Genomic DNA, 19,158 nt, shown 5'->3' on the forward strand with positions numbered 1-19,158 from the left:
CAAGGAATTCAGGTAGATCAATAAAAGGTGAAATCATTGATGAATTTAACAAGGCCAGAGGATTCTCATGCATTGAGGGTGATGTTAGGAGGATTTAACTATTTAAGGAAACATCTGGAATTTTGCCGCTATCACTGAACCCTTGTGGCGTTTACTAAAAAAGAAAGGAGCATGGGAGCGGGGCCCTGAACAAGAAAACGCTTTCGGTCATTTAAAACAAGCCTTGATGCAAGCTCCAGCACTGAAATTCCCAGAGATAAACAAGCCGTTTGTGATTAAGTTGGCAGCAACCCAACAAAGTCTAGCATTGGTACTAATGCAGGAAATTGACGAGAAGTTAATACTGGTAGCATACGAGTCTAGGAGATTAACCCCTATGGGGCAGCAGTTTGGGATCTGTGAAAGAGACTCTTTAGCTGCTGTATGGGCCAGTGAAGCTTTTAATTTGACTACTGGCACAGCCCCTGTTATAATGCAAACACCTCACTCTCCCGTGAGATATATTTTATGCAGGGGAAAGGAGTATTGAATGCCAGGATGGCCCAGTGGACCTTGATGTTAACTAACAGAGATGTTACTTGGTAGAATAACAGACAAGCCGTGATGTTACCCTATGCCCTCCTGACGGAAGGAGAGGAGCATGAATGCCCACTTCCAGAAACCGAACTGAAGTTAGCTGAAGAAGCACCCCCTGGTAGATGAAGTGTTAAGCCTCAGAGAAAAAGAGTTTTGTTTACAGCTGGTAGTTCATACCATGAGAACTCCAAGAAATATATGGGATATGCGGCTGTACAAATTGATGGGGAAACTATTTCTGGTTCTAGGAGTCTGACTTCAGTTCAGAGCTTTTAGTGATCTGCTTAAACTGAAAAATAATGTTGCAGAGTGTCTTTATGGATTCAGACTTTGTGATACAAGGACTGTTATTCTGGATTGGGAGTTGGAAAAAGAATAATTGGGAAACAGCTGAGGGGGAAAATTTGGTCCAAAAGAAGGATTGGAAATCTATGATTGGTTGAAAAAAATACCCAGGAAAATTAAGAGTAAGGCATTAAAGGTCACCAAAAGCGAGAAAGGAATGATTTTTTTTTTTAAATTAGCAGCAAAGGAACCTTTGGGAGTTATGGTAGTTACTAGAGCTCAAGTCATAAAACAGGAGGTTAAACCTGAGGAAAGATGGGGAAACTGGAATATACAAGGTGGCCATGCTTTGAATAAAAAAAAAAAACAGGAGAGGAAAAGTGAGTACCTGACAAACTTCAAAGAGAAGAGATTATTAACCTGTGTCACTCGATACTGCATCAAGGAATAGAGAATACTCTCTTTAAGGTAAAACAAATTGGAATATGGCCTCAGGTGCGAAAGGACATACAAAAGTTTGTTAAAAACTGCATAAGGTGTGCAGCAGACAGGAATACACCACTGAATTTGAGACCCGTGTTGCACCAAAGAATTGTGGGGCCATGGAGTAGACTACAGGCTGATCATACTGATAAATTGCTTAAGTCCCAAAGGGGGAATCAGTATTTATTAGTGATAGTAGATTCCTTTTCTGGATGCGTGGAGGCGATTCACACCAGAAATCATACTGCACAGACCACTGCCGAAAAGTTGTGGGAAGTATGTTTAGTAGATATGGAAAATTACGCAGGGGAGGTCTAGGGGGAGTTAAACACTATTTCACTAGGAGGGTGGTGAAGCACTGGAATGGGTTACCTAGGGAGGTGGTGGAATCTCCATCCTTAGAGGTTTTTAAGGTCAGGCTTGACAAAGCCCTGGCTGGGATAATTTAGTTGGTGTTGGTCCTGCTTTGAGCAGGGGGTTGGACTACATGACCTCCTGAGGTCTCTTCCAACCCTAATCTTCTATGATTCCAAAAGTAATTGATTCAGAAAATGGACCACATTTTGTAAGAGGAGTAATTAAAAGTTTATTAAAAGCTTTAAGAATAAAGCAACAACTACATATGCCCTATCATCCTCAATCATTAGGGACAGTAGAAAGGATGAATCAAACTATTAAACAAGCTCTATGCAAAGTAATGCAAGAAACTGGCAAAGATTGGAATGATAAATTGTGAATGGTATTGGCGGCCATCCGAAGTACTGATCTACTGGGTACTGGCTACCAGGCTTATCAAATTCTCTTTGGAAGGCCTATGAGATTGTGGAGCCCTTTACTGTACCCAGAAGAAGAGGAGGAGGAATCAGTTACCCAATGGGTAAGCGTGTTACCAATAGAACTTAAGAAAATGGAATTTAAACTGATTGACGCCATTGAAAAAGCAAGAGACTCTGTGGATTCTCATGTGGCTCAGGACAGTAAATTATGGAAAATCAGAGATAGAGTAATGTATTTGAAATTAGCATAGAAAAATAATGTCCTGGAGTCTAGATGGGGCTGGACCATTTTCCATCATGAATAAAATTTCATCTACTGTGGTGCAGATTAACAAGGGGGAAAAGGGAAAGTGAGTCCACACATCACAATTATATTTATGGCCTAAAGATTAAATAATGTTCCTTTCTTTTAGTTTATCTTACAGAGGGAAAGGAATGCCCAGTTGCATGGAGATTATCCTGTACGGATCTTGGATTTGGAGCATGCATACGGTGCTACAATTTTTATAACTGGTTTATTGTTTATGCTTGCTCTGCATTTTGTGCTTAGTAGAAGAATTGTGTTGTGTGCGTTATATTTTAGGAAGCAAAAAAATAATACCGGAGCTCGATTGAAGATAGAAGAGGTTAGTGTAAGTATTTAGAATAATACGTCCGGAAGCATTTAATATTATTCCTATGGAATAATGGCCATGACTTCAATATTGAGGAGCCTCATAATTCAAAAAGGGTGAAAATATGGGTTTTGGCTTTTAAGTTTTTTTGAATATTTGGGGAAATTTAGGGGTACATGGATATACATATGGGAGCACCCCTAGGATGGAGGTATGGATCAAAGGGAAAAATACATTAGACTATTCATGGGACAGAATGACGCGTGCTTGACATGAATACGTGCATTGCAACTTGGCAACCGAAGCAAAAACATACAGTCAAGGACTATTAGAACTATCTGTGCAAAAACAATCTTGTTTTGTTAAGAGAAAAACACGGAAAATGAACAGAAAAGGAAACACCACCAGCTGGACTGATATAAAATTGTACAAGAATTGGAGGAAATGGCACGCCTGGGATCATGGCAGCTTGCCCAGCATTGTCTCTTTGGAATTGTGTGGGTAGAAGGCCTAGTAAACAAAGGCAAAGAACTGAGGACGTGACAGAATGGACTATAAATGGTTGCCTGTGACTTCTGCAAATTGGAGTTGTTTAATGATCCAGAGCCCCATGTGGATACAGATGTGGTTTCCCTGGCTCTCTGCATCTTATGATCGGAAGGAATCTCAACTGGCCATCGGGCTCATTCTGACCTTTGGACTCTGGGATAATATGTTTGGGGTGTGAACATGGAGTGAGTAAGGTTTTGTAATCAATAAAGAGCATTTACAGTATTATACACCAACGCCGTGTCTGGTATCTGCCTGCTTCCCATCCCGTAGGGAGACCTCTACTGAGGGTCTAACACTCCTAGTGATGGAGAATCCATTGTGTCCTGAGGGGAGCTCTCCCAGTGGTTCATTCCCACCAAGATAAACATTGGCCCCTAATTCCCAGCCTCAATTAGTCTCCCTTCTCATAGACTTTAAGGTCAGAAGGGACCATTATGATCATCTAGTCCAACCTCCTGCAAAACGCAGGCCACAGAATCTCACCCACCCACTCCTGTAACAAACCCCTAACCTATGTCTGAGTTACTGAAGTCCTCAAATCGTGGTTTAAAGACCTCAAGGTGCAGAGAATCCTTCTGCTCCCAGCCAGTGGATCTCACTCTGCCTTTGCCTTCTACATCAAGGAGCCCTTCACTAGCAGGTGTGTAAATCAGAAGGGACTTGATTATTATGACTCACCTGAGGAGGGGCTCTCAGGCCCGGAGCGTTCCCTGGAGTCCTTGGCATCCTGGATCCAGAGCTCTGCCTCCCCTACCTCGATCCGGTGGATTAAGTCCGGTTTGGAATCTGAATAGCCTGTTTGGGGTGGAAGTTTTATTACTAAAGTTTTGGCTACAGGGGCTCAATTATATGTTGGTGCAGCCCAGCACAATAGGGCCCCGACCTTGGTCAGGGTGTCTCTGTACAGCACCTGGCACGATGGGACACTGATCTCGGTTGCTGCTTCAGAGGAAAGTGCAAGAGATCCCAAGCAGGAGAATAATGAAATAAACCTTCCTTAGAAGAGATTTCTTCTTATCTCCCACCAGGCAGGTTCAGTTCATACTCTGAAGCAGCAGCGTCTATGACCCGTCTCAATTTGCAGTGGGGGTTGAGTTTTAAATCCTTACTAGGGGAACTCTAGAATGGATGTTCCATAGAAATATCCCATTCTGCTAACATCCTGGCCTCTATGCTACCTTGTGGCACTACGTTCCATAAGACAACTGTGTGACACCGATTTTCTTTAACGAGTTGAAACACCACTGAACACCCATTACTCTCAGACTAAGAGATAGGGTGAGTAGAAAGTCCTCAACCACCTTCTCTCTCGTCATTCACTTACCCAACTCTTCCCTGAAAAATGTACCATGGGGGAAGATTTTGGAAGAAGGGACTTTGCTCCTTTGCCATCTTATAGCTGTTGAAAACAGTTTGCAGTATGTCATTAAGGCATCGGCCACATGTCATGGCAGGTATCACCAGGTGGCGCCATTCAGAGCTACCAGTTCTTTCTCATAGGGTGCAAGCATTGTTCAACTGCACAATTGTTAAGTTAATGTGCTATGTTCATTCTTTTGGGGGAGGTGGGGATCTGTTGCAGCAGCAGCACCATTATTTTCCTGCCAGATGCCGAGGTATGGAGGGAACCCAGACATTTCACAGCTGTTAAAAAGAAGCGCAATTGGTCCTTACCCAGGGAAACGAGGGCCCAATAATTCCTCAGCATCTGGTCCCGGTACAGATGCTTCTCTCGCTGGGATAGGAGCTCCCACTCCTCCCGGGTGAAATACAGAGCGACGTCCTCAAACGCCACCTGGAGCTGCTGGCACAAGCGTTCCACACTCAGCACCTTCCGCTCCAGCCCCCAGCCCGGAGTCTCAGCAGGGGACGCGGTTTCTAGGGGAGCGACTCCCAGGGACCCCCCCGCCCAGCACCTGTGACCCAGGGACACCCCCCCCCCATCTCCCCCAGGGACCCGGGGAAAGGGGTCGCGCCCATCTCCGCAGCTCCGCCCGGCCAATGTCCCCCCCTCCCCGGCCCCAGCGCCGCTCCCGGGTTTGCTGGGGGTGTCCCGGGGCCCCAGCGCCGCTCCCCGGCCCCCGCGCTCCGGCTGCTGCAGCCCCCGGCCCCGGGGTCACTAGCGCGGGAGGGACCCGGGTCCCGGCCCCCCTCGGCTCGGCCCCCAGCCGGGACCAGCCAGTGCCCGGCCGGGGAGTCCCCGCCCCGCGTCCTACCTGCGCCGGCCCCGCTGCAGCCATCGCCGGGCTCGGCTCCGGCCCCGGCCGCTTCCTCCGCCCGGGCAGCGACTTCCCGCCCCGCGGCTGCTGCCTCCCCGGGGCCGCCTCTCGCCCGCTCCCCGCGCTGGGGCTGCAGCCGGGACCCGCCTGCGCACGGGCCGGGCTGGGACCCAGGGGGCCGGGCTGGCCCCGCTCCGCCCCGCGCCTGCGCCGCCGGCTCCAGCAGCCGGGGGAGGCCCCAGCGCAGGGACCTTCCGGCCCAGCCCCCCGGACGCCTGGGTCCCGAGTCCGGCCGTGGGGCGCTCGTGGCACCTGCTGCCTGGGCGGCAGGAGCCCGTCAGGGGGCAGCCCGGTCCCCGCTGTGCCGTGGGGGGCTGGGAGCCCGGACTCCTGGGTTCCCTCCCGGCTCTGGGAGGGGAGCGGGGACTAGTGGGTACAAGAGGGCCCCGGCCAGGCTGTGCAGCGTGTGTGTCACAGTAAGAGACGGGTCGGGCTGTGTTTGTTGCTTGGCTGTGTGGTGTGTGTGTGTGTGTTACAGGGGATCACACCCCCGGCTGCTGTGTAATGTGTGTGTTAGAGGAGAACTGTGTGTGTGTATGAGCGTTACAGGAGCTCACACTTGGCTGTAGTGTGTATGGGGGGGGCTGAGCAGTATGTGTGTTATGTCCGTGTTACAGGAGCTCCCCTCCCAGCTGTGTAACCTGTGTGTGTGTTTCAGGAGCTCACCCCCATGTCCCTGCCCAGCGCCATGGGGAGGGCAGCTGCCCCATACAGGTGCCGTGTTCTGACCTCGGTGCTGGCGCTGAAGGAGCTGGTGCCCAAGCTGACTGTCCCTGCCCCCCACTCATCATGCCGGGCCCTGCACACCTCAGGTGCCTCCCCTGCCGGCCACAACAAATGGTCCAAGGTCAAGCACATCAAGGGCCCGCGGGATGCCGAGCGCAGCCGGCTCTTCCAGAGGCTCACCATGCTGCTGCGCTTCGCTGTGAAAGGTACCCGGTGGGAGAGGTGGCTCCTGGGTGTGACACAGCCCCAGCCCGAGGGAGCGCTACAGAGCCCTGCCAGCCCAGCCTTGACCACTAGCACTGACCCTGCTGCCCCTAACCCCAGCACCCCCTAACCTCTCTTCTCCTCCCTGGTTGCTGGAGCAGAGGATGCTGGTCTGTGGGGTAGTGTCTCTCCCCTTCTCATCCTTCCTCCACTGGACCTTTCCTTTGTCCTACAGCACCTCCTGTAAGGTGGCTGGGTCTGTGTTCCACTCTAGTAGCTGTTTCGCATAAGAGGGGGGCAGGCCAGTCCCTGGGGTAACAGCTAACAGTGGCTGAAGGGAGGAAGGGCCTTGGGACACGTGGTTTGGAGCAGGGAGGGTCACCAGGGACATCAGGATGCCTGGGTTCTATCCCTGGCTTTGAGAGGGGAGGGGAGGCTGGTGGGTTATAGCAATGGGGGCTGGGAGTCAGGACTGCTCTGGAATGGGATCCCAGCCATGTCTCCCTTATGACACCCCCTTTCTGTCCTATTGCAGAGGGGGGACCCAACCCTGATCTCAACACCAACCTGGCCAACATCATCGAGCAGTGCCGGAGCAAGAGCATGCCCAAAGCATCCATTGAGGCGGCCATCAAGGGAGGGGTATGTAGCCAGGTGCTGCCAGCTCAGGTTGGGGGGGCAGAGGGGCTCGTGGGCTGCAGCCTTGCTGCATTCTGTGGGCCGGGCCAGGCTGTGCAGAGGGGTGTTGGGAATCTTGAACGAGACTGGGCTTGTGGCTTCGGTGCTGGGCTGGGCTACAGGACTTGTGGTTTCTATTCCTAGCTCTGCCACTTGCTCTCTCTGTGACCTTGGGCAAATCACTTAGGTCATAGGGAATTGCCAGACTGGACACACCTCTGCTCTGATCCATTCCAGTGTCCTGTTTCCAGTACCAGAGGCTGCAGAGGCAGGTGTAAGAATCCCTCAGTAGCAGATGTGGGGATAATCGTCCTGCTTTGAGCAGGGGGTTGGACTAGATGATCTTCTGAGGTCCCTTCCAACCCTAATAATCTATGATTCTATGATCCTGCGTGAGGTCTCAGCTTGGTTGTAATATCCCTGCCAGAAGTTGTTTGCATTCATTATTCCAGCTCTGGATGTTCTTGTGGTCTGTAGAAATATCCAGTCCCTCTTTGAATCTTGCTAAATTCTTGCCCCCTCATCTCCACCCCAGAGCCCGTACCCCCAGCTGGAGTCCTCACCCCTTGTACCCAACCCCCTGCCCCAGCCCTGAGCCCCTCATCCCCAGCCCCACCCCCGAGCCCACACTGCCAGTGAGAGCCCTCACACCCCCGCACACTAACCCTCTGCCCCAGCGCTGAGCCCCTTCCACAAGAACCCATTGGCCCCACCCACGCCACATGAATTTTGTGCTGTCTCACATCACCTCCATATTGGTGCACGTAACAAAATTCATTCCGCACGTGGGTGGGAAAAATGAGAGGGAACACTGCCATGGGTATGTCTACACAGCAATTAAATATCTGTGGCTGCCCTGGGTCACCTGGCTTGACTAGATGAGAGGGAGGAAATATCGGGACACGTGGGGTCGGGGGACCTCTGGCAGAGCAAAAAAAAAAAAAAAAAAGGGCGAGTGCTGCCATTGGAGCAGCGTGGTGGGGGCAGGGTAGAGGGAAGGTGACTGCTGCCGGTGGGACAAACACCTAAATATCGGGACAGTCCCGATTTTATCAGGACGTCTGGTCACCCTAGGCTCGAGCTCATGGGGCTTGGGCTGCAGGGCTATGAAATTGCCACGTAGATGTTTGGGCTTGGACTGAAGTCTAGGCTTTGGGTGCTGTCAGTGATAGGAGACAGGGCTAGATGGACCTAGATCGTCGGGTTCAACGGGTAGTGATCAATGGCTCGATGTCTAGTTGGCAGCCGGTTTCAAGCGGAGTGCCTCAGGGGGTCTGTCCTGGGGCCAGTTTTGTACAACATCTTCATTAATGGTCTGGATGATGGGATGGATTGCACCCTCAGCAAGTTCAGGGATGACACTAAACTAGGGGGGGGAGGTAGATATGCTGGAGGGTAAGGATGGGGTCTAGAGTGACCTAGACAAATTGGAGGATTGGGCTAAAAGAAATCTGATGATGATCAACAAGGACAAGTGCAGAGGAAGGAAGAATCCCATGCACCACTACAGGCTGGGGACCAACTGACTAAGTGGCAGTTTGGCAGAAAAGGACATAGAGGTTACAGTGGATGAGAAGCTGGATATGAGTCAGCAGTGTGCCCTTGTTGCCAAGAAGGCCAATGGCATATTGGGCTGCATTAGTAGGGGCATTACCAGCAAATCGAGGGAAGTAATTATTCCCCTCTATTCAGCACTGGTGAGGCCACATCTGGAGTATTATGTCCAGTTTTGGGCCCCCCACTACAGAAAGGATGTGGACAAATTGGAGAGAGTCCAGCATAGGGCAGTGAAAATGATGAGGGGGCTGGGGCACATGATTTATGGGGAAAGGCTGAGGGAACTGGGCTTGTTTAGTCTGCAGAAGAGAAGAGTGAGGGGGGATTTGATAGCAGCCTTCAATTACCCAAAGGGGGCTTCCAGAGAGGATGGATCTAGACTGTTCTCAGTGGTGGCAGATGACAGAACAGGGAGGAATGGTCTCAAGTTGCAGTGGGGGAGGTTTAGGTTGGATATTAGGAACCACTATTTCACTAGGAGGGTGGTGAAGCACTGGACTGGGTTACCTAGGGAGGTGGTGGAATCTCCATCCTTAGAGGTTTTTAAGGCCCGGCTTGACAAAGCCCTGGCTGGGATGATTTAGTTGATGTTGGTCCTGCTTTGAGCAGGGGGTTGGACTAGATACCTCCTGAGGTCCCTTCCAACCCTAAGCTTCTAGGATTCTATGACCTTGGTGTTGATCCCATATGGCAAAGCCTACAATCTATTGCTCCAGAGGCCCCCCTCCTTTGCCCCAGTTTCCAGGTCTAACCGGTGCTCCACTCCATACCATACAAATTCAGAGTGTTTCTATGGCTCCAGGTTGCCGTCGGGGCCGTTGTGCCTATGTATCCAGAGGGGAAGCAGGAGCCATTCCTGGGTAGTACAGGAGCCACCAGTAACATATATCTGGGGCCTGGTGATGGATGGAGACTTGGCCTTTACTGTTTAGCCCCAGGCCCTCCTGTTGTATATTGGCCTGTTTGTTAGCCAGGGGCAGAATTTTGGGCTGGACTTTTGATGCTCTTCTCCTTACTAACTCTTTCGATCCTTACTAATATCTGTGAGCAAAGACCCTGGGTGTTACTTCTACCCAGCCAGATGGGCTTGTTAGTACAACGAGAAGAGAGAGAAAGCTAAGTGTTACTGGGTATGGTGGGGAGTATAATGTCTGAGCATAGGCTGGAAGGCTGCCTGGCACTTCTCTCAAGCCAATGTCAAGCAACCAGTTAGGAGGGGTAAGAGGGGATGTGGGGGAGGCATAAGAAACACTAAAGGCCAAAGAGAGGCCTGGCCTTGGCCAGAACACAACCTCACTCCTTACCCCTCCCATGGGATACAGAGGAGGTGGTACCACGACCCCAGACTCACGACCCTCCAAAAAGGGACATGACCATAAATTGTAACGGGTGAGACCAGGGGCGTGCACTGCAGGTATATTTGGGGCTGCTAAGGAAGTGGGAATAGGGAACAGGGACATCCAAGCATCAGAGCCATGGATATGCTTGCTTGAAACTAACCCCAATAAACATTGCATTGCCAGCAATGTTCCCTCTAACTTTTTTCCATCCATGTGCGGAATACATTTTATGTGCACCGAGGTATGTGTGAATGTGCGCCACCAGTAGAAACAAAAAACTATCTCTCTATATATAGTTACCATAAGGATTATTAGTCCAGCCAGGACAGGTTAGGCATTTTAGAACTCACTACTCAAAGAATTAAATTTAAGTGTAAGAGAGAATTAAAAATTATTAAATGAATAGACCAGTCAAAACACTAAAATAACACACTTTGAAAGAATAAAATTACAGAGAATATAAGAAGGGAGTACCAAGAAGTAACGGCAATAATACAAGTATGTGTTGGGAGGTGAGTGTGAAGGAGACTTTGTGTGTGTGTGTGTGTGTGTGTCACAGAGACTCTGGGTGTGTGCTTGCTGCTGGAGAAAGCCATGCACTGTCTCTTTAAGACAGTCCCTGAAAGCTCTCCTGTTCTGTCCTGAGCCCTGTTTCGCTGCCCCTGCTCTAAGGAGATGGGCTACAGGGGGAGGGTTAAGAGTGTGTGTGTGAGAGAGAGAGACAGACTGAGCGCTGGCTGCTGGCGAAATCTCAGGAACCGTGCACTGTCTCTTTAAGAGAGGCACCCAGCCTCTCACCATTCAGACCTCACACTGCAGCCGCTCCTAGTCCTGAGCCAGGCTGTCCCCTCTGCCCTGCTCTGCGGAGATGGGGTATAGGGGCCGGGGGAGCGGGACACCCTGACATCAGCACCCTCCTCTCCCCACCCCTGCTCGGCATCGCCAGCAGGAGCGTCTGGGGAGAAGTTGCAGTACAGAGCAAGGGGAGGGGAGGGGCACCTGAACACACATTGCTAGCTGTGCAGGCTCTCTAATCAGCTGGGCAGCAGTTGAATCTCTCCTGCGTGGCCGCCCAAGTGCGCAGCTCACAGGGAACACAGATTGCCTGCACTTCGGATTTTCAGTCTTCTGTTTTCTGACTGCATGACAAGACCCAGGGGAGGGGGTGAAGGGAAAGCCCCCTAACACCTCCCAAGACATAAGCCCAGCTGCAGAACTGAATCAGCCCCTTCTCGCTGCAGGACAAAGGGAAGAGCTCCTCGTACCTGCTCTACGAAGCCAGAGGCCCTGGGGGATCTGCGCTGCTCATTGAGGTGCTGACGGACAATGCAAAGCGAGCCTCCCAGGATATCCGGCTCATCCTGAGCCGCAATGGGTCAGTCCTTCCCTGCCGGGCCTGACAGTCCTGCATTTCATTCCACAAAGGCCCTTCCTGTGCTCCAAGCAATGACCAAACCCGACACTTCCGGGTCTTAAAACATGAGTGTCTAGTGGTTGAGATAAACACAATGCATTAGTTCAAGGCAAGTATCTGGCTAATGCTCTCTACAGCCTGGCCACAAGTGGGCGACATAGAACATACAGTCTACATGGGGGTCAGGGCTGGTCTGTACATGAGGTTCTAATAAGCAAGGCCTTGGGTTGAATTATCAAAAGCACCTAAGTGGTTTAGGAGCCATAGTCCCATTTTCATAAGTGACTTTTGGCCTTTAGGAGCCCAAGTCTTAGAAAATCAATGGGATTCAGGTTCCTAAGTCATTTAGATTCTTTGGGAAATGTTACCCCTGGTTAACTGGAACAGGTGCATTGGATTAACTGAAACGGGTTTAATTAAACTGGTGCACACCTGTGGCCTTAATTTAGCTGGAATAAATGGGCCAAAGGTGTTAACTGGTGTCACTGTCCAACATTAAAAAGTGTGAAACAAAGTTCAGGGTTTGGTATACAGAGACCTCAAATACCTCACTAAAAATCCTCTTGTTAAAGATTCAGAAAAGAAGGCAAAACAGTTAAAGCCTGTGAGATGTACAGTACTGACTAAGGCTTTCATTTTAACGACTTCCCTTCTAGTTGGAGAGAGTCTTTAGACGTCAAATAAGGGTTTCTCCAGTCTCTTAGATGGCCGCAAAGATGGTGATTACTGGTCTTTGCGCTAAAAGATAAGTTAGTTGAGATGAGCTGAAGCTGTTGCTGCTAAAGTCTGATCGCATTTTATCTCATGTTTGGGGCTTTGTCTGCACTGCAAAGCCAGATTGGGTTAAGAGGCTGTTTAACTGCGGCGTAGACATTCAGGCTCAGACTGGAGCCCGAGCTCTGGGACCCCATGAGGGAGGAAGGTCCCAGAGCTCGGGCTTGGATGTCTGCACTGCAATTAAACAGCCCCTTAGCACGAACTTGAGTCAACTGGCACGGGCGAGATGCAGGTGTCCAATTGCAGTGTAGAAATACCCTGGGATTCAGCTCGAGCTGGTGGTGATGTCATCTGAGTCCCTATCTTTGGCCTGGTCTGGTCAGACATCCCTGAGGATTGGGATGAAAGGGATCTGGGTCCAGTAGTCTCCATCGGGTTCTTCCCATATTTCCTCCAAATTGCTTTAAGGACCCTCAAAATGTACCAATGGGTGGAATAGTCCAGCCCCTTGTTATCCTGTTCAGCAATTAGGCCTAATTTTCGATTCACCAATTTTGGTTCATTAGTTTCTAGTTCCACGTCTTTGGTGTTTAGCAAGGATGATTTCAACATAGCCCTTGAGTTATACTAGTCGGCCTTTTTGTTTTAGACTACGTCATTCATCCTGTCTCTTTCATACCTTTTCCCATCAGCATTTGTTGTTAGGGCAAATATAGTGCCAATCTATAAAAAGGGAAATAAGGAAAACCCAGGGAATTACAGACCAGTCAGCTTAACTTCAGTACCTGGAAAGATAACAGAGAAACTAATTAAGCAATCAATTTGCAAACACCTTGAAGATAATAAGATAATAAGTAACAGTCAGCATGGATTTGTCAAGAACAAATTGTGTCAAACCAACCTGATAGCTTTCTCTGACAGGGTAACAAGCCATGTAGATAGTGAGGGAAGGGGTAGATGTGGTATATCTTGACTTTAGTAAGGCTTTTGATACTGTCTTGCGTGACCACCTTATAAACAAACTAGGGAAATACCACCTAGATGGAGCTAGGTGGGTGCATAACTGGTTGGAAAACTGTTCCCAGAGTAGTTATCACTGGTTCATAGTCAAGCTGGAAGGGCATATCAAGGGGGGTTCCACAGGGATCAGTTCTGAGTTTGGTTCTGTTCAATATCTTCATCAATGATTTAAATAATGGCATAGACGAGTACACTTATAAAGTTTGCAGATGATCCCAAGCTGAGAGGGGTTGCACGTGCTATTGAGGATAGGATTATATTCAAAATGATCTGGACCTACTGGAGAAATGGTCTGAGGAATATAGGATGAAATTCAATAAGGACAAATGCAAAGTACTCCATTTAGGAAGGAACAATCAGTTGCACACATACAAAATGGGCAATGGCTGCCTAGGAAGGAGTACTGCAGGAAGAGGTCTGAGAGGCATAGTGGATCACAAGCTACATATGAGTCAACAGTGTAACACTGCTGTGGGGAGTGGCAGATACACTGAAGGGTAGAGATAGGATACAGAGGGACCTAGACAAATTGGAGGATTGGGCCAAAAGAAATCTGATGAGGTTCAACAAGGACAAGTGCAGAGTCCTGCACTTCGAGAGGAAGAATCTCATGCACTGTTACAGGCTGGGGACTGACTGGCTAAGCAGCAGTTCTGCAGAAAAGGACCTGGGGATTACAGTGGATGAGAAGCTGGGTATGAGTCAGCAGTGTGGTGGTTATTCTTCCATAAGATAAACCAAACCAGCAATAAAATTAAGCTTCTGTCTCACCACACTGGCTAACAAGAAGTCAGAATTGCAGCCTCCTGAGGCATTACAGTCCTTTTTCAAACACCCAGACACTCGACTTACCGATGAGTGGTTATTTAAAACCAATGTCATCAACCAAAGGGTTCTTCTGAGCCCAAAGAAGGAGCCACATACCCAGGTCAATATATAACTCAGCTCTTACCCAATAATCACACTCTTGCCAATACTTTAGTATCTAATGTCTAAAGGTTTATTTACAAGAGAGAAGAAAGAGGTGAGAGTTAAAATTGGTTAAAGGAATCAAATACATACCCGCGTTGCTAAGTTCTTGTGTCAGGCTTGAAATAAACCACTGGCCTGTTAAGTCTCTGGTTGTTTCCAAATGATTGGCAGGTCCTCAGTCCTTTGGATGCTCCTGTTAGTATAAGTCCATAGTCCAGAGATCACAGCAGGAAAGAGGCAAAATTGAGATGTTTCCAGGGCCTTTTATAGCTTCTTGCCCTATGGAGGGAACCCCATTGTTCCAAGCAAAGCCCTCAGCACAATTTATTTAAAAGTACAGGTGCAAGATGGAGTTCAGCACCACGTGATCTAGTTCAGGGGTTCTCAAACTGGGGGTCAGGACCCCTCAGGAGGTCATAAGGTTATTACATGGGGGGCCATGAGCTGTCAGCCTTCACCCCAAACCCTGCTTTGCCTCCAGCATTTATAATGGTGTTAAATATATAAAAAAGTGTTGTTAATTTATTGGGGGGGGGGTTGCACTCAGAGGCTTGCTGTGTGAAAGGGGGCACCAGTACAAAAGTTTGAGAACCACCGATCCAGTCATACGCCCTGGCATGCTTCAATGCTTCATAGCAGGGGCCATTAGCAATATTCTGGCTGGAAAGCCCATCAGGTGGGGATAAGCTTCTGCCATGGCCCATTGTATTTGTTGATGGGTCATCAACTTGAATACTCCATTCACAGTGTGCTGGCTAGACTGGATGTAAATACCATGTGGATGTTACTACGGGAGCAAACATATTTGAAAAACAGATACATAGACAATATTCATAACTTCAGATATTCAAATGTTACATGCATACAAATAGGGTAATCATAGTCAGCAAATCATAACCTTTCCATTGACAGCTTACATGACATACTTGTATAAGATTTATTGCAATTGTATAACCATGGTAGCAACAATAATATACCTGATCATATTTTAATCAGATAACGTCACAAGGACAAGAAACAATGAGCTTAAATTGCAGCAAGGGCAGTTTAGGTTGGACATTAGGAAAAACTTCATAACCACTGGAATAAATTACCTGGGAAGGTTGGGGGGATCTGCATCATTGGAGATTTTTAAGAGCAGGTTAGACAAACACCTGTCAGGTATGGTCTAGATTAGTGTTTCTCAAACTGGGATCCGTGGACCCCTGAGGGGACTCCAGGGGGTCAGCAGGCCCCACTGATCAACTTCTCCCCGTCCCTCCCTCAACTCCTCCCCCTCCCTTCCACCACCTCCTGCACGCTAAAGGCCCAGGGGTGCAGCGGGGCTAAGGCAGGCTTCCTACATGCCCTGGCTCCACACTGCTCCTGGAAGCGGCCGGCAAGTCCCTGGGGCGGGTGGGGCACGGAGTCTCCATACGCTGCCCCCTCCCTGAGCGCCAACTCAGCAGCTCCCATTGGCTGGGAACTGCAGCCAATGGGAGCTGCGGGCAGGGGCAGCACGCGGAGACCCCCTGACCCCTCCACCTAGTAGCGGCTCTCAGAGGGATGTGCCGGTCACTTTCGGGAGCTGCCTGAGGTAAGCGCCACCTGGACAGAGCCCGTACCTCCAACCCCCAGCCCAAAGCCCGCACCCTGCACCCAAAATCCCTCCCCAAGCCCACATCCCGAACCCCATCCCACACCCCAACACCCTGCCCCAGCCCAGAGCCCACAACCCACACCCAAACTCCCTCCCAGGGCCTGCACCCCCTGCCCCACACCCAACTCCCTGAAAAATTTTAAATAAAAATGGGGGTCCTTGGGTTGCTAAAGTTTGAGAACTGCTGGTCTAGATAATACTTTGTCTTGCATTGAGTGCAGGGCACTGGACTAGCTGAGCTCTCAAGGTCCCTTCCTGACCTATGATTATATAGGGTACTGTGACATCTTACAAATTTTTATGTACTTTTTATAGTTGAGCTCACAATTAGGGTACATTTTCCAGCCCAGTTATCACAACACATCCCTGGGTGGACTCTCTTATATCCGTGCAAGAAGGGCTTAACTGGAGGTAGCTTAAACCTCTTCCCAAACCATTTACATTGTTATGGGTTCAGAGAAGAGCTCCAAGAGCAATCTGGGGGCTGGAAAACCTGCCTCATAGCGAAGGACCGAAGGAACTTGATCAATGTAGTTTATCTCAGAGAAGGTTAAGAGGTGACATGATTCTGGTCTATAAGCACCGACATGGGGAGGGGATTTCTGAGAGCAGAGGGGTCTTCGACCACCAGGCAAAGGCAGAGGAAGATGCACTGGCTGGGAGCTGAAGGGAGATGAATTCAGGCTGGGAACAAGGAGCCCATGGTTACCAGGGAGGGGAATGAACCACTGGAACAGCTCCCCAAGGGACAAGGTGGATTCTCCATCACTGGGAGTCCGTCAGTGGAGATGGGAATGTCTTTTTCTGAAAGCCCCCTCTAGCTCAGCCAGGAGTTACTGGGCTGGTGGCAGGAATCGCTGCGGGAGATTCCTGGCCTGGGTTAGGCGGGAGGCTGGGCTGGATGGGCACAATGGGCCTTTGACATCTCTGGGATAAATTCAGTACACTGAGAGCCTTCAAGCTCTTGCTATGAGGCAGGTGAATCGTTCTTGTGGCTCTTCTCTGAGCCGTTCCTCACTCGTCTCCATCCTGTGCGAAGCACGAACCCACTGGACCAGCATCCAAGAATGGTCTCTCTCATGCTATATAGAAGCGACTCCCTGTCCCTTGACGTCCCCCTTTTCTCATGCAGGGCGCAGATGTCCGATGGGGCCCGGCACAGCTTTGACAAGAAGGGGGTGATCACGGTCAGCGGGCAGGACTGTCAGCAGAGGCCAGTGGCCCTGGAGCAGGCCCTGGAGCTGGCGCTCGAGGCCGGGGCCCAGGATGTGTGGGAAGAAGACGAGGAGGAGGAGCGAGCAGTTCTGAAGGTGGGTGTGTGACGGGGGCTCCCTGGCTAACACAGTGGCAAGTCCACTGCTGCAGTGAGGGCTGCTGGGAGAACGCGGGAGATACCATCAGCCAATGGGGGGCAGCAGCTGGTTGATGTAATTGCTCAGGCACCAATCGGGGCCCACCTGGTGCTAATCTGGTTCGGGAGATATGTAGGGGTCTGGCTGGTTCTGATCCAGCCCAGGTGACGGGGGAGATACATGAGGGTCTGGCTGGCGCTGATCTGGCCGGGGGAGGGGAGGAATCGTGGGGATCTGGCCCTACTCCGGCCCAGGGGAGGGGAGAGATGTGGGGGTCTGGCTGGTGCAGCTCTGGCTCAGGGGGATTATATACAGGATGCATGGGAGGCATTGGCAGGGTACGCTTTGTATTTACCCTCGAGAATGCTATGGGAGCATAAGGAGGTTGTAAACAGCCCCCCTCAGGGTCTTCCCTGGCTGGCATTGGCATCACTCGCTGTCCTCTCTCCCATTCCCTGCTTCCCCAGGGGGACTGTGTATAAGTGAGAGCTGCCCCGAGGCTGCTGTAGCATACACCTGGGGGCTCGTCCTGACCTCCCTGTCCCACCAGAGTGACTGCCTGGGCCCCCCTGTGCTGCCGTTATTCCGGGTGTGGAAGGTTAAATCCCCTGGAGCCGCAGTGCAGGGGCAGGGTGAATGGGGGTCAGACGGCGAGTTAGATGGTGGCCAGCACCGGGCATTGGACTAGCGATGATCTGATCTGAAGGGGCAGGCTCTACAGATCGGGTCTGGTGGGGGCGGCGTGGCCCCCACTGTCTGTTCAGCGGGCACCCACGCTGCTCTGCTGCGGCCCTGGGGGCCAGCGGGCAGGTCTGCAGCCCCTCACAGCCCCTGTCCTGTCCTCTCCCCTCAGTTTGTGTGTGAGGTGCCATCACTGCACCAGGTGCGGGAGAAGCTGGACTCGCTGGGGCTACAGTCGCTCTCCGCTGCCCTGGAGTTCATCCCCAATGCCAGGGTGCGGCTGTCAGAGGAGGAGATGGAGCGGGCATCCCAGCTGCTGGCCACGCTGGGCGACTGCCAGGAGGTGATCCGGGTCTACGACAACATCGAGTAGGGGCCAGCGCAGGGGGGTAGCAGATGGAGATCCGCCCAGATAGACGGGGACAAGGCATGTCGTTCCCGGCTTGGCCTAGTCCTGGCCTAAGATCAGCCCATATGGAGGGCAGTGGGTGCACGGTTGACAGCTCAGCTTGAGATCCTCCCGTATGGACGGCAACCGGTGTGTGGTTCACAGCCTGGCCTAGTCGCTTGGATCAGGAGCCCATGGGGCAATCAGTTCAGGACTCTGCCTCATCCTGCCCTGGGATTGGACGCCTGAGCTCCACGTGGTTTAGGGCTTGGCCCAAGATGGGGCTTAATTTGAGATTTCTTCCCAGGGTGAACCATCCCCATCGCTTTCGGGCCATTAGTAACAGGTGCAGCTCTCCAGGTGCCAGCACTGGGTGCAATCTGGCGGCGCTCTCAGGCGCAGAAGCCCTTGCTCCTGAGGATGGGGCGTGTTCTCTGAGGCACCTTATGGCTCCTAACTTCGTCCCCTGGGATTCGTGACCTGAACGCCTCAGCTCCCCTCTTGAATCTGATCCCGCAGGCCTTCTGCAGTAAGGCCTCCCTGTGTGATGCTCTGGCACGTCCCCCTCCCCCTGCCTCTCTCCCACTGTGATGGGTGGAGGGAGCTTCCTCTGCACTCATACAGCACCGAATGCTCCGTGGATAAAGAGTAACACTGTGCCAAGGCGATGACAACCTACGGACTTAACACCTCCCTGTTGTGTGACCCCCTATTCAGCACCTCCAGCAGGAGAACAATAGGGAGTGTACCCCACCCTCCAAATGTACTGTCTGGGGAGGGCGGCCGTTCCCTTACACTGCTTAATAAATGGTTTGCTTGTCAGTGCTGGGGAGACGATCCATAACTTGGCTCTCACCTCAGTGTTGCTACATCCATCCAAATGCAAACACGCCAGGAAGGGCAGA

General features: G+C 50.9%; 1 protein-coding gene and 1 pseudogene across 2 annotated transcripts; one reads left to right on the forward strand and one right to left on the reverse strand.

The window, feature by feature from the left end:
• LOC123369100 overlaps positions 1 to 19,158 on the reverse strand; it is a 35,411-nt pseudogene that overhangs the window by 7,413 nt on the left and 8,840 nt on the right.
• LOC123368352 (translational activator of cytochrome c oxidase 1) lies at positions 4,886 to 19,075 on the forward strand. 2 transcript variants are annotated; one of them, XM_045013110.1, is made up of 6 exons: positions 4,886 to 4,902; positions 6,224 to 6,497; positions 7,031 to 7,137; positions 11,312 to 11,445; positions 16,965 to 17,142; positions 18,038 to 19,075. In XM_045013110.1, exons 2-6 carry the CDS (start codon positions 6,236 to 6,238, stop codon positions 18,236 to 18,238), a joined length of 882 nt encoding a protein of 293 aa, XP_044869045.1. In that variant the 5' UTR covers positions 4,886 to 4,902; positions 6,224 to 6,235; the 3' UTR covers positions 18,239 to 19,075. The 2 variants fall into 2 exon arrangements, with proteins under 2 accessions (XP_044869045.1, XP_044869044.1); XM_045013109.1 differs by lacking the exon at positions 4,886 to 4,902 and adding an exon at positions 5,743 to 5,981.

This window comes from Mauremys mutica, chromosome 4 (assembly GCF_020497125.1).
Source record: "Mauremys mutica isolate MM-2020 ecotype Southern chromosome 4, ASM2049712v1, whole genome shotgun sequence".
NCBI classification, from domain to species: domain Eukaryota; kingdom Metazoa; phylum Chordata; order Testudines; family Geoemydidae; genus Mauremys; species Mauremys mutica.